Source organism: Equus caballus, chromosome 10 (assembly GCF_041296265.1).
Source record: "Equus caballus isolate H_3958 breed thoroughbred chromosome 10, TB-T2T, whole genome shotgun sequence".
NCBI lineage: Eukaryota > Metazoa > Chordata > Mammalia > Perissodactyla > Equidae > Equus > Equus caballus.
Window position 1 is genome coordinate 58,960,225 of NC_091693.1, and position 16,281 is coordinate 58,976,505.

Here is a 16,281-nt window from a genome sequence, read left to right on the forward strand (position 1 = left end):
TCAGTGTTCTGATTCCAAGTTCAAAGCTCTTTCCTCCAGATTAATTGCCTCTATTCTTAAGATATATGAAAAAGAAATATATCAACACTTAGAAACCAAGCCCCCTCTCCTTCTAAAAAACAAAGAGTTGTGAGTCAGAAAACTTAGGTTTTTAAGTCCTGGCTTTATCACAAAGTAATTACGGGATTCAGGGCAAGTCACTTTAAGTTTCCAGTCTTCATTTCTTCAATATCAAACAAAAGTTGGGACTAGAGTGCATGTAAACCCTATCCCAGTATCCGACTCCACAATTCTAATCCTGTGATCTATTTACTATGATACATTTGCAGTGCTGGATGGCTATCTCATCAATTCTGTAGTCATGTTCCCAAATGATATTTTGTACCTAATCGAGAGGTCCTAACAGTTGAGGAAACTGAGCAAAATGGCACCATATTCTCAAACTCCTATCTATGTAAGTGGAAATGTTGGCTGAGAAGAAACAAATTTCTTAAGGCACCAACAGGCAAGATTTAGTAATAACATTTTCATTGTAATCTCTCAGTTCAAGACCTTACAATGGTTTAACATTTCCTCTTACTTATGTCAGGAATATCTCTTAACTTTGGCCTCCTCTCATCCCCTCAGCATCTGTTAAGATCCTATTTATCCTTCCCCTATTATTAAACAGATTCCTAATGGGTCTTGCTGTTGTAAATGTCTCCCCATTCCAGTTCATTCCCTTCCACAGTGCCACAAGTATTGAAACAAAACAAAACTTAATTTGATGATGCTAAAATTATGTTTAAAAATTTCTAATGGCTCACCACAGCCAAAGGGCTCAGATGCAAACCCTTTAGCATGGCATGTGGGCCTTTTACTCTCTGGTGCTTGGCCCACTTTCCAGTCAAACAATCTTCTTGTGTCCATGCTTCTGAAGCTCCAGCTACGGCAAACTTCTTAGCCTTCTTTAAACACTTTTTCAAGCCCTGAGGCCCTTTGCCCATATAGTATTTTTGTGCCTTCTACCCTTTCTACTCCTGTTCCAGATTCAAGATCTGGTGAAGTATCATCTCTTCTGTAAAACTTTCACTCTCATAGGCTTAAATACAGTTTTATTAGAGCACTTAGGATTTACACTGTAGTGATTTATATGTCATTTTCCCGTGTTAAAGGATCAGCCCTTGAAGACAGGGGATGATATACACTCACCTTTATCCCTCAGTGTCTAGTATTAACACCTGACAAATAGGTGCTGAAGGAGGCTCTAACCCATATGCCTGGAGTAAAAGACACTCCATCACAACTCCCCCAATTTTATTTCCGCTTGTAGGTTCTCATTAACTCTTACGAGTGCTTCACAAATTCTTCCCTTTACAACTTCACAAGACTCACTCTTCTCTGGATACCAACTGTATGCAAGTCAGTGACTATCATGTAATTTAGCACATTTCTTAGTGACTTTTGAGTGTCTTGTGTCCCTAACTACAGAGCAAACTCCTCAAGTATATTCTAAGTTAATTAAATAAGCTAAGTAAAAAAGCATACAATTATTTTCTAATAGGTCATATTATATTATGATCATATCAGAGACATCATCTGATCCTCTGGGCAAATGTATATATCTAGAATGTTCAAAGTTCTGACTTGTTATGTACCTGAATTTAGAGATTAATACTTTCATACATATTTTCTTTCAGTGCAAAACAGAAAGATAAATAGTTGTCCTATGCTTACCTGGGGTTCATGATAAGACGTCGGAAAAAGTAAGTCCAGGTGATATAATCCATTGCATCTTGCTTGGATGTTATTGTACCACCAGCAATCTCTGCATTTAAATGGTCAGAGAGCACTCCTAATAAGCTATACAGTGAACAAGACATGGGAAACATACATGAACATTAAATGAATCACATTTTAGCTCACATAATCAAGACTCAGATTTTACATCCCAAGATATAAAACAAATATGTTTTGTATAATTTGTATATTTTGTACATAATTTTGGGGAAATGAATTGCTAGACGGAAATAAACAGAGGCTGACAGAAAGGGAGCTAGCATCTTTTGGGAGAGAAGATGAGATCCAAGGTAAGAGCAGACAGCAGAAGATACACCGTGGAGAGCAGGGAAGGGTACACTTATGAGACACCAGAGTTAAGTATGGAGTAACTCTGAGGCAGATGAAAAGAGAGTTGGCAAGAAAGGGATGAGAGTTATGACAGAGCAAAGATATTCATTCATTCAGTAAATATTAAGTCCCTAATCACAGAAGACAACTGTACTAGGTGTTGTGGAGTATACAAGGATGATTAGATGTGTTGAAAGACTGGCACAACAAACTGTTCATTTTCGTTTCTTATGTAAATTACAAAAAACAGAAAAAAAAAAGAAAGCTATATCCACCAAAAGAAAGGCTAAATAAATGATGATACATGGAACAATATGCAGATATTAAAAATAGTTTTTGCAAAGAATTTTTTTAAGGACGTGACAAAATGGCCATAATAAATTGAATGAAAAAACCGAGTTTCTATATTACTTTCAGTCACCAGTGACAGCATATAAACCTGTATAATCAACTGGAGGGCAATTTGGCAATATCTATTTGAACAATCACTATGACTCAGTAATTTCACTTTCATTATCACCTGCTAGAGAAAAACTTACATGTTAGGATAGGGAAGCAAAACAGTTTACTGCAACATTTATGTAATTGGAACCTCTCTAAATGCCCATTAATAAAGAAGTTAATATATAAACTATGGAATACTCTGCAATAGATAAAATATTAATAGTCATATCAAGGTACAAAATGAAAAATTTTAGTTAACTTTTTATGAAGTACACATAGAAGAAATTACACGAATTATACATGTACAACTCAAGTAATTGTGACAATGAGGACATACCTGTGTACCCAAACCCAAAATCAAGCATTACCAGTGCTCCAGAAGCCATCTTTTTGTGCTTTTTAGTCACTACCCTTCCTCAAAAGGATATCCTGACTTTATTTCTTTTCCTTACCATATTTTAGTGGCTTGGGCCTCTAGCACAATACTTACTGAAAGTGGTGGGAATATCCCTATCACATTCCGTATCTCAAAGGGAATGCTTTCAATATTCCATCATTAATTTATGATGTTTACATTAGATTTTTTTGTAGATACTCTTTATCAGACTAAGGACATTTCATTATATTTTTATTTGCTAAGAGTTTTTATTATGAATGGATGTGGAATTTTATCAAATGCTCTTTTTTTTACCTTTATGAATAATCATATGATTTTTCTCATTTTTTCTGCTAATGTGGTGAATTATATTAATTTATTTTCAAATAATAAATCATTTTTGCATTTATGGAATAAACTACACCTAGTTGTAATATTTTATCTTTTTATATATTCTGGATTTTATTTACTAATGTTTGGTTAGGATTTCTACATCTATATTCATGAGACACAGGTTTGTTACATTCTTTTCTTGTAAATTTCTTATCAGGTTTTGTTATCAAGGTTACTCTAGTCTCATAAAATGAGTTGGAAAATATTCCTATCTTTTCTATTATTAGGAAGAGTTCATGTAAGATTTATGTTATTTCTTCCTTAAATGTTACGAAGAATTCACTAGTGAAACATCTGGCTCAGAAGATTTCTTCGTGGACAGATTTTAAACTTCAGATTCAATTACTTTAATAAACGAGACTACTAAGATTTTCTATCTCCTTTTATGTCAGTTTTAGTATTTTTTAAAATTTTACCACTCCATCTAAATTTTAAAAATTATTTGCATAAAGTTTTTCATAATATCTTACTATCTTTTTAACGTCTGCAATATCTTTTCACTCCTAATATTTTGTTCCTTCTTTCTCTTTCTCTTAATCAGACTTAAAGGTTTATCGATTTTATTATTCTTTTCAAAGAACCAACATTTTGGCTTTGTTGATTTGTTTTTCTAATGTTTGTTTGATTTCAATCCATTAATTCTTGTTCTTATCTTTCTTGGGAGTTCAATTTGCTAATTTTGCTCCAAATTCTTGAGATGGATACTTAGATCACTGATTTTTCATTCTTTCTTTTAAAATTTATATATATATATATGTATACATATAAAAATTGTGGTCATAAATGTTTTCAGCACAGTGTTAGTTGTATCCCACAACATTTAATATTTTTATATTTTCCAAACTAAAAAAAATTGGTAGTACTTAGAATAAAAAATCCAATAACTATTTACACTATAAATTAGAAACATGTTTTGTCCTCTGCAGTTAGAATATAGTAAAGGAGATACAGTATATTCAAAAAGACTATTACAAAAGGTAGCAAGTGATAAGTGTTATAAACCAAAAATATATAAATATGAGAAAGGCTATTTTCAGCTGAGAAAATGAGGGAAGACTTCTGTCAACTGGGTTGCAGTTACTGGGCCAAAAAGAAGTATGTGATAATTCTGAAATAGGCCAGTAGCCTAAATTATTCATTACAAGTCCCTTTGTTTTAGATATTTATTAACTATACTACAAAAATACACATCAAACTAATACTTTTTTAAATGCTTACTATGTGAAAGACACTGTTTCAAACACTACACATTTGATCATTACAATTACCCTATGAAATAGCTAGTATTGCTATTATCTCCATTTTACAGGTAGGTGCACTAAGGCACTGAGGAATTAAATAACTTGCTCAAGATCAAGCAAGTAAGTGGTGGAGCTCAGATATGAACCCAGGTTGTCTGGCTCCAGATTTCATGTGACTGAACACTGTACTACACTGCTTCTTTTAAGGAAGTTTTTTTTGTTAAATGAAAATTATAATTGAATTTTGTCTTACAGAAATCATATTTAATTTCACTTCAAATAATTCTTTTGAATTCAAAGTTTCACTGATTTTTATCTAATAAAATATAACCATATAAATATCAACTTGCTATGACGTGAATCCATTTAAATTAATTTACAGCAAAATTTACCTTGATTCTACTGGGAAAGGTTCATAAAGAAATTTTTTGTAAAAGTCTTTCTTTATGTCATGAACCAGAATTACAGCTTTGCCTTGGTCATCAAACTGAGGCCTCCCAGCACGCCCCATCATCTGGAGTACATCTGTAAAAAAGAGAACAAGAGGTATTCTGCAATGTGGCACACAGCATAATGTATATTTACTGATTATGGCATGTTTCAACAAGACAACAAAACAACAAAGGGAACAGAATACTTGAAGAGCATATGTGCTATCTCTGATGCCTATGATTGGGTTCCCTAATAAGTAAATAATCAATTCACTATGATAGAAAATTGAGTACCCAAAAGGGCCTCTCCTACTGTTTGTAAAAGAAAGATGAAAGGTTCCTGTAGTTAAATGGTTAAAAACGCTGTTCAGGACTTATTACTATTTGAATTAAACAAGAAAAAGTAAAACATACACAGGAAAATTTCTTCAGCAGATTCGCTTGATTATTTGAATAATGGGTCCATTTAGGCCTCGCCCTCCTCCCACCCATGGTATAAAATTTCTTTCTTTATACTGCAGGAATCTTTGAGGTAAGTAATGATTTAGAGATACAGTTTTTATATGTATTCATTGAGAGAAAATACACACTGAGTATATTTCCCTTTTCAGAACCCAGTGAAAATGCTTTTACCAAGTTTTAAAATATGTGAATACAATGTTCATGGACAAATTGTAGCAACAAGCGATTTGGTTCTAGAAGTCCCATAGAAGTATCACTGCTAGTGAAATAGGTTTAAAATTAAACATTGTTTAACTATAATATATTAAGTTACTAATAGCTACTAATCAATATTTTTATCTATTTATGAATTTGAAACATTAGTTATGCTTTTGATGTTTATCAACAAATTGGGTAAGTAAAAGTAAACAAAACAGCTCAATACTTTGAATAATATTTGCACGAGAAACAAAAACTTATACTTTGCTCCTCATACGTTTAAATGTGACCTATTCTCTAAAATTTACTTCATACGAATTCAAATTATTAAGGCTAAAATAGAAGCTTAATGTATCTGTAAATTTTAAAAATTACCTGTAATGGGAAAATCCACATAACGTCTTGTTTTTCCATCATAATATTCTGTTCCCTTAATAATTACTAAATGAGCTGGGAAGTTTACACCCCAGGCTAATGTACTTGTAGCAATCAGAACCTAAAAAATAAAAGATAATATCTTATATCTAACTAAAACAAAGCTGTTAAGTTATATTTAAGTGTCTGTTTGTGGAAAAAAAGATACCTGAACTTTACAGTTTACAAATAGTTCCTCTACTGTTTTTCGGTCTCTCTCATGTAGTCCAGCATGATGCATTCCTATTCCAAAAGCAAGTGTCAGCTTCAGGTTGGAATCTCTTAGTGTGCCAATGATGTCCTCCATCTGCAAATAAAAATACAATTAGAAGATTAGCTTTAAAATTTCCATATTTGATTAACTTTGTTTTTTGCTTTTTATGATACTATATAAGCATAAAAATATAAGCCCCATCTACAGTTATGATTAAAGTTAAATTAATTGAAAAGAATATCTACTTAGTGAGAATGTATATTCTAAATGAATTAAAGTTTAAATGTTATCCATCTATTTTTATGCATCAAGGAAAAAAATCTGTGAATAAATGGAATATCCCTTTAATGAGTAACTACTATTAAAAGGGATGTAATGTTGCCTAAAGTGTTTCAGTGTTTCTGTTCATCTCTTGCTATAGAAAAGACTTCTATCTTTTTGGTTCAGTGATAAAAATTTAGAAAATATGAACAAAAAATTCATGAAAAAAATGTCATATTCCCATCAGATAGACAGAAATCATTCAAATTTAGGCTTTCTCACTGAACTTTGTGACCCAGGACATGTCAGACAACCTCTCTAAGCCTCCGTTCCTTCATTTTAAAAATCAAACTGGTATATTTTTGTTTACTTCTCTTCATTTGATCAATTTTGCATTTAAATAATTTTCACATTTACTTGATTTTTCTTTATAAATTATCTTTTTACTCTTTAACTGGATGTCATAGTCTTTTTTCATACTGGTTTGTGATAGCGCTTTATGTATTAAGGGTCCCAATTCCTTGTCCATCACATGCTATAACACTTTTACCCAGTTTTTTATTTGTACTTCATTTTATTTATTTTTTTTAATTTTATGGACTTAAATTTTCAAGTTGGTCCCTTACGTAGTTGTTGCTTAGAAAACTTTTCCTATCTTGAGATCAAATACAGATTCATTTACTATTTCTTCAACTTCTGTTATAGTTTTATTTTTTACATTTAAATAATTAACTTGTAATTTATTTTTTAATAGAAAGTGTGGCAGAAATCTAAGTTTATATTTCCTAGTTAATCAATTATTTTAGCAATATTGGTCAAATAATTCCTTACCTCACTTATTTTAAATGCTAACTTTATTATATTCAGAATTCTTATATATTACAGTTTTGGCATTTTAAAAGACTTCATTTACAGCCTCAGTTTAGCTTACTAAATTTTCATATGTCTAAACAGTTTCTGAAACTCATATTTTATAAACACTCTCTGAATAGTCTATCACTTTCCATTCTACGTGGAAAACACTTAATGCAACACAGATTTTATGGCAACAAGCAGCAAACCTTATTTTCTTACAACACTTACTCCCAGTAAAGAACTAAATAGAAAGCCCAATCTCCTTCTATTTAATAAGAGACCTCTACTGGTCCTTAACGAGGAGGATGGCACCAGGTGCAGCATGGGGACATTCTTTCTGGGCAACTCTATGCGGGGAGTAATGCAGAGATCAAGTGGTTTGAGAATATATTAGCATTTGAAAGAAGGACATATTTTAGTTGTGTCTACAGCATCACTACCATATTCCACCACTAAACAACAGTGGAGGAGGAACTTGGAAATACGTACATGTATAAATATTACACTCCTGAAGACTGAGAAAGAAGTATGAAAAACTGACACTGTCTTCAGATGTCATTTCCCTTTTTCCTTCTCCTATCAATCCCCTCTAATATACACAAGTATACTTGCAATACACGTACTGTCCTGGCAGCGTATAAACCACTAAGTAGCTCACAAAATCTCCATCTAGAGAAACTTTTTCTGGCTACTGCAGTTTAGTAAAAATGCAGAAGACAAACATATTCATATAATGAAGCACTCCAACTGTGTCCATTCTTACTCATTTTATTTGCAATGGTCAGACAATTTTTGTAAGTTTTTAATGTGGATACCGGTTATTTTAAACAAATAATTCAAAAATTAAGACGATGAAGTTTGGCTTTATAATAATTATTAATATAAAAAGCATAGCACAGACTAGGTAATATTTTAACGACATACACATCAGAAATGGCATTTAACAACTTTCCTTGAACTGAATGCAATGTATAAACAGTTCATTCTATTTCACAGTCACAGTATGGTCACCTGACATTCCTGCAGTATTTACCTTATAAACTGTTAAGCAAGAATATGGAAATGTATTAATATAAATCCACTTTACCTTTAAAAATTAGCACTGAATAAGCTGACTACAAATGCATGCAATAAAGAAAGATGCTTGTCTTGTCTCATAAATTATGTTAGCCATTCTCAAGTGACAGCCTATTATCTATTTTTTTGGTCAATAGTACTGCATAAGGTATATTCAGTTTACACTACCAAGAATTAATTCACTGATATTCTTGCTCTGACAATTAGTTTCAGGAATTTTTTTTCAGTTTCACAAATAATGGTGTATTTTTATAACTTGTATAACCTATAGTGCTCCGTGGCAATGCCAATTGTATCCAAAAAGTAATGTACCATTTACTGTAGGAAAGCTAAAGAATCCTACGGCATGAGGTTTGGTTAGGCATTAATATTCTGTCCGTTCACAACAGGGAAGACTAGCTGTTTCTCATTCCCCCTGCCCCTACTTTCACATAAATCAATGCATTAAAGAGAACTATTTGCCTATGTGAACTGGCAAAGACCTAAAAATCCTCATGAGAACAATCACAAAAAACAACTTCATTTATCACATGGTTACTGTGGATGAATTCTGAGTTATTTGAAGATCATAAAAAAGCAAAATTTAAAGCATTGTTATTCAATCACTAAGCATAAAATATTACTAGGACAGCCTGTTTAAATTTGAAAATATAAAGTTTTGATTAAATTATATACATCTTTATTACTGTGCTTAAAATCAAAACCAATTTCATCTTGTCTGAAACATCATAACACATTTCAGGAACTGAGGATAAAGAAAGCTTAAAACGTGATAATAGATATTATTTATTGAGTACTTATTACATGTCAGGCATTATGCTTATTACTTTACAAAGTTTGTCACATTTAATCCTTTATGTAAAGTAATATAGCTTTAATGTAACACCCAATTCTACACACCCCAGTATATTTCAAACTAAAGGTTAAAAGTTCAGTTATCTTGACTACTATAGGCCAGCCTTTCTCAATCCAGCTTCTGCAAGAGAATTAATCCCCACAAAAATACTTGAATTACCATCCTCTTCATTTTTCTAAGGAGAGTTAATACCATTCTGGATGGTTATGAAAAAAGTTCATTTATTACATACAATGGATGCCTTAGGACATTAAGGCTTACGTCTTATTAAGATAGGCTGCTACAGAATTTTTAAAAGAATAAGCATAATAATTAAAATACTTTGATAGAAGAAGTTTTAATGCTACAGTTCATTTCTGTTCAACTAACATTTGTTGTAATGTATAGGTATCTCTCTAATAAACAGTCTTTGAAATATGTTTGATTGCTGATTTAACCAAAAAAGTAATTCAATATTGTAAATAAAAGAAAAACAGACCTATGTTCTTCTAAGTAGTGGTGTTTTTCAGGGTGGTGGGGGGAGAGGCACATATGTAAACCGTTGAACCAATTACTTTAACTTAATAGAATTTTTTTTATATTTTAAATTTATTATACTCAAAAAGCTTTTGTAGAAAGATAGGATTCCATTTAAGTAGATACATTACTCTGTGCCTGAAATACATTCCAGTCAGAATATAATTCAGTGAGTTGATGACAATGCTGGCTCCAAAAGAAAGGAGGAGACCAGATTGGACAAGAATGAGCTAACAGATTGTGCAGCCCAATTCTGTCCCTTTGAGTGTGATATATTGTTTCAAGATGCTAAAAACCCATACTTTCTCAAAGCATATCTGTTGTGCTGGTTTTCCCATTTTCACAGAATCCTCATTATCAGAACTCTGTACTCTTTTCAAAGCACGTCAGACTCAGACCATATGCCACCGAATAATGCTTATCAATTGTCTAAAATGCTCCATAAAAGATGCACCATACACAAAAATAATGAAAGTTACAAAGACTTTTTTTTTTACAAAAATAATTAAATCTATCACATCTGGTACAGATGTTAAATAAAGTTAAAACATTTCCTCATAATTACTAAGTGTTCATTTCTTAAAATACACTTCTGTATGGAAACCCCATAGACTGAAGGGCAAAAAACTAAAATGAAAGAAACACTTTAGAACATTCCATTCATCTACTAATAGGAAAGAAAGAAAAAAATAAAATTAATTAATTAAAGATAGTAAGTCTCCAAACTTTACCAGTATTCCTCAAAACAATCTCTTACTGCCCCCTCTAATGTCCCAAAGAACACCACTTCAAAATATTTCACCATACTGTTAATATAATAAATATATTTATATGTGCTTAAATATACAATTTATGTGAATTAAATATATAAATGAAATCTAAGCCATAACATGTAAATCTTTGCTATGTTTGCTAAATAAACACAATACTATTTTCAAAGTTTGCTTTTTAGCTGGACCTGATTCTTAATGATAGCAGTATCAAAACTATGCTGGTAGGGTGAGATATTAAAGATTTTTCCTTATTAATGTTTTTAATTTAATGCACTATGTTGATAGGAAATCCCAGTATAAATGCTTCCTATTTATTTTTGAATATACATTTTATGCTTATTTCCATTTTTGGAGAGTTCAGGTTCCAACACACGCTTGAAGAGTATTTCCATATACTGAAAAACTGTTAAAATTCAGAGAAAGCTGATGAAAGGGACATTATAAAATTAATTTTCTAAAGTAGCATAATTTTAAATGAACAGATACATATTAATACAAATTAAATTTGTGAGGGATCACAAGATAAAGATTACAAAAATAAGATCAATTTCACCACTTCCAGCTTTCAGCAAAAAGAACCTATCTGTTTATAAAGTATTATTCAATGTTGCTCTACTACAATAGTAATAACAGTTAACATTGACCGAACATTACGTGTGTTGCAGCCCTGTTCTAAGTATGTTAAATGCATTAACGCATTTAATCCTCAAAACAATCCTGTGAAGATAGGATTATTATTATCTGTTCACAGCTGAAGGAACGAGGCTCAGAGGTCAAACACTCCTCCAGGGTCACACAGCTTGTGATGGGCAGGCAGTACGGACCCAGGAAGCCTGGATCCAGCCATGCGCTCCACCACAATGCCACCCTCTCATCACCACATGAATGAGAGGGTTACTTCAAATAACTACTTAAAGTAATGACACTATTCACTTGGCTTAATGCTGGGTCTCATTATTTTAAACTGTGTGCAAAAAAAGGGTAAATTGAGAAATAATAAGTAATGTACTAAACTCACACAGCTGGGAAACTATGCAGACGATTTGCAAATCTATTTATTCTTTATTATTTGAGTATTTCTACTCCTATGCCTAAAAATGATGAATATCTAAAATTATCTTCTTTTCTAAATTAAAATAGCTGTCATGATTGAAAATGGCACAGCTCTTGCTGGTTGCTCGTGTTTGATAGTTTACTGACTTTTCTCTATCTTTGCTGTATTTCTGTCCCTGTCAAATCAGACATCCCTCCACTTTGACTTTTCCATCTTCTCTATCAGTGTGATGTCAATGATTCCACTGACGGCGTGGCAGAATAAAGGAACAGAAGTTCTGAGCCAGCCATCCTGGTTTTGAGTTCCCAAGCTCCACTCACTTGCTTGTGCTATTGGGGAAATCACTTAATTCTTCTGAGTTTCAGTTTTTGTATCTGTAAAACTGGGAAAACAAGAACAATCCTCCCAGAACTCATGATTAAATGAGATAACCCTTCAGTGAACTATAAAGCTCTCTATAAAAATATCAATTATTATTAAGCATAATAAGAGCTTTGCCCCTCTCTTCAATAGGACATACATGATGTCAACTAAGGCAAAATAAAACAGCCTCCTATTTTGTAGCTGCTCTTAACTACACAAATATTCCATCAGGTCCAACTGAGTTAATGTCCAATGCTCAGCAAATACAGAGATAACGCCTGTTTTAATGCTCACTATTCTCAGCTTCATAGTTTCTTTACTGATCAGTCATTAAGAGGTCTCAGACCTGTTCAAAATAGAAAGCACTTGGGGTGAGACTTTCGTATTATGGGCTAAATCTATTTTAGTTTGACAAAAATCCCCAGATCCTTCTAGTTGAAAATGATGTGGTTACTCTGCCTTAACAAATTAATTTCTGATTTTCACCAATCTCAAAGTCCACCTTCAAAGCCTGGTGCTAACTTCTTACCTATAGGAAGAAGTCAATAGATATAGGTTGAATGAAAACACAAATGACTCAAAGAAAACTATAGTGAAATGTCACTAGTAGAAACTCCACCAAATCTGAACTTGTGATGATTTTGAGTAAAGCTAGTCTATAGTTCATTTCGTAAGTCTATTAAGGCTTTACTTGTAATGAGGTTGAATGAGTTAAGTTTAGCTTCAAATGATAAGGTTTTCAACCATCTAAAACATCTTTCAGTATTAAGCATGTGAAAATAACACCAACCTTATTTTTCATGAAAGTGCTTCTCTTATGCACCTATGCTACACAGTTTCTGATGAATTCACTTTGAAGCAGTGCGTAAAATTATAATTAGTGCATTTCTTTAATAATGTTCTGCGTAATTTAGGTAAACCTTCCAGCCAATTAATCTGAATCTCAACAAGGTTTAACTATACTCTTGTTCCAAGGAAGTCTTATCTTCCATACTCCTCTGATTTTCATGTTACCTCCATCTGGATTTCTTCCATATCTTGCTCCAGTCAGAAAATTATTCCCGTTCCAGCTTCAGATTCTTTTCCCCCCATTTACCTTCTAGTGGTACTGAAGACTTTAGAGCACAGAGCCTTGCATAATTCTGTCTAATTCATTGCCAGTTGGAAGGACAAAAAAGAATACAGTCATGTGCCACACAACAATACTTCGGTCAACGATCGACTGCATATACGACGGTGGTCCCACAAGATTAGTACCATATAGCCTAGGTGTGTAGTAGTCTATACCTTCTGGGTTCATGTAAGTATACTCTATGATGTTTGCACAATGACAAACTTGCCTAACGATGCATTTTTCAGAATGTATCCCTGTCGTTAAGCAACGCATGACTGTAGCTATTTCTCTTTGATGTGCTCTTCTTTTAGCTACCTGGACCTTATTAGCAGTGTGGAGGCAAAAAGGGGTTTTCCCTGCGGCTAACTGGCAAGAAACATAGAGGAGATGAAGAGGAAAGAGTAAGCAGGACTGAAGAATAACGTCTAATCTTCAGCCACAGTTCTGCTTTCCCACCCCAGATATAGCAACTCATTCAAGGTGAGAGTGATGAAATAAGGGCAGTATTCTGAGCTTTCAACCAGTAAACTCACTTACAAGAAAGCATGTTCCCTCTGCTCTTTTATCTTTTAGTGCAGGTTGGCAACTATCCAGATCCTTGATCTTAGCGCCGTCCACCCTTGCATGTGGGACTAGACTGTAAACTATCGGGCAGAGGCCATACTCGTTAGGTGCTAAATTATAACACTAATTAAATTACACAGCAGAGCTTCTAGAAGCAGTTGTCTATCCTATTTGCTTCCATTTCCTTCCACTCCACCCATTTACTCCTCAACTCATTCCAAACTGGCTTCTGTTCACAACATGTCACCGACTCTGCTTTCCAAGTTCGTCCAGGACGTCCAAGTGCTAAATCCCATGGGTGTTTCTCTGCTCTCATCTCACTCAACTCCCACTAACATTTGATGTAGTCAAGGACGCCTTCTTTCATGAAACTCGCTTCCATAGTATTTCAGGACACTGTCTTTCCTCACTGGCACCACTTTTCAGTGATCAGCGCCCTTTGCCAGCTCCTCATTTTCTACCTAAGCTTACAATGAGAGAGTCCCCTAAGGCCTGCTCTCTGGTTCTCACTCTCTGCCTGAAGGTTTCTTGTGCTCATCTGGGTTTATAGGCTGCTTTTATACTGATGCTCCCAATTCACATGTTCATCTCATAATCCTCTGCGAGTTTTACAGACTTCCTACATCTAATTGCCTTGTAATCTCCACTTGAAAGTGTTGGACATACAAATTAACATGTCCAAAACGTAACTTTTTTGTGTTTTAGCTCAAATCTGTCTCCTCCTTTCTATCCTTCTTCCTTCCTTTCTTTCTACACTCTCCTTCCTTTCTATCCTACACTCTCAGCTCTCCTCATTTCAACAAATGACACCACTATTTACCGAGAAGTTTAGAGTTAATAACTGGGGAGTCATTCTCGATTCTTTTCTTTTTCTCAACCTCCATTTCTCATCTATCAGAAAGTCCTATGGAATCCAATCCAAAACATATCTTTTCATTCCTATTGTCACCACCCTAGGTCACCACCATCATTTATTCCATGCTTATTTCCACTTCAATCCATTTGTCACTAAGCAGCAAAAGTTACCTTAAAATGTAAATTGGAGTATGTAATTTGTTTAGCCTAAAACCTTTCAATGCCCTGGAACCCCTTCCCTTAGATATCTGCTTGGTTTGCTTCCTTCAAGTTCTCTGTTCAAAGGTACCCTCATCAGACAGGCCTTCTCTACCTGTAACAATGTACAACACTCCATTACCACCCTCAGCACTCCCTATTTCCTTCACTCTGCTTATTTTTTTTTTTTCCATAGGAATTATCACAATTTGATATACATGCGTACTATCTCTGATTCCTACGAGAACGTTAATTCCATAAGGGTAGACATTTTACCTAACACACAGAAGGAGCTCAAGAAATGTCTGCTTAATAAATGAATAAATAAATGGCCATCTTCCCATAGTACTTAGAATAAAAATCCAAACCCCTTTACCACGGGTCCAAGGCCTTGCATGAGCTGGCTTCTGCCTATCCCTCAAACTTCACTTGTGCTACTCTCCTCCCAGCTTATTCCGCTCTAGCTGAACCAATCTCTCAGTTCCTTTAACATGCTGTTCCCATGGCACCTGAAATGCTGTTTTCTTCTCTCTTGGTGTCGCTAGCTCATTTTTCTGGTTTGGTTCTTAGCTTAAATGGCGTCTCCTTAGAGAAGTCTTCCCTGACCAGTCTATTTGAAGAAGCCTCCCATCCTCTTATTTCATTTCATTTCTCTCACAGCAATTTTCATAATTTGATACTAATTTATTTATTAATTTATTTGTTTAACCATATATATTTTTAAAAATTTCTGTCTTCTTCACTTAAGCTCCTTGAGAATTGGATCAGTTGGCTAACACAGTGCTCGGTAAGCAGACATTCAATAAATATATGTTAAATGAATACTTTAAAATTCTGGTAAGAGGTGCCTATTGATTTAAGTTAGAGGATTACCATTTTTAATGTTATTTTTGAGGCAGGGAGGGGAAGAAGCCTGAATGCTTGACTATGTGATACCAGGTAAGTTTGCAACTGTAGCTGCTGATCATGAACTGGATGTTATCTGATCTCTCTAGCTATACGTTTGGGTGTGCCTAGCAGAGTTCATCATTAGTAGAAATGAAAGGACCTGATAGAAGAATATCATGAAAGGTAATTCATGAATGCTTCATGTGTGTGCCTATTCCTGCCATACTACCCCTATTTTAACCTACCTAAGCCTTATGAAATATTTCTTATGTCAAGTTGACTAAGGGAAAAAAATTCCAGATTCCAAATGGCTTTGAACAAGATGGCAATATCATATAAAGAACACTGGATGTGGTGTTTTGGCCCCTTTCAGGAATGACTCTAAGGAAAAGAGTAAAAGTGGTATGTCAAGCATTTCACTGCTACTTTACTACAAAGTAGAGATGATATGAGTTGACAACCCACAATTTGCTCTGCAGTTACTGGCTCAGCCAAATGGTTAGGAGCTTGCTAAGAATGCTGTTGGAGGAAGGGGAGCAAGAAAGGCAAATGTTTTATATGGATGAACTTTTAGAATGGTCCCAGAATAAAAAACTACCTATATCCTATGAAGATGTTTACCAAA

At 33.8% G+C, this 16,281-nt stretch overlaps 1 protein-coding gene across 1 annotated transcript in view; it reads right to left on the reverse strand.

Annotated features, from left to right (window-relative positions):
- Positions 1-16,281, reverse strand: part of ASCC3 (activating signal cointegrator 1 complex subunit 3) — a 336,776-nt gene that overhangs the window by 75,764 nt on the left and 244,731 nt on the right. The window contains exons 31-34 of the mRNA XM_001915668.6: positions 6,238-6,375; positions 6,030-6,150; positions 4,956-5,088; positions 1,717-1,842 (exon numbers count right to left, since the gene is read on the reverse strand). Of these exons, the coding sequence (XP_001915703.3) occupies positions 1,717-1,842; positions 4,956-5,088; positions 6,030-6,150; positions 6,238-6,375 (518 nt within the window). The remainder of the gene's footprint in view (positions 1-1,716; positions 1,843-4,955; positions 5,089-6,029; positions 6,151-6,237; positions 6,376-16,281) is intronic.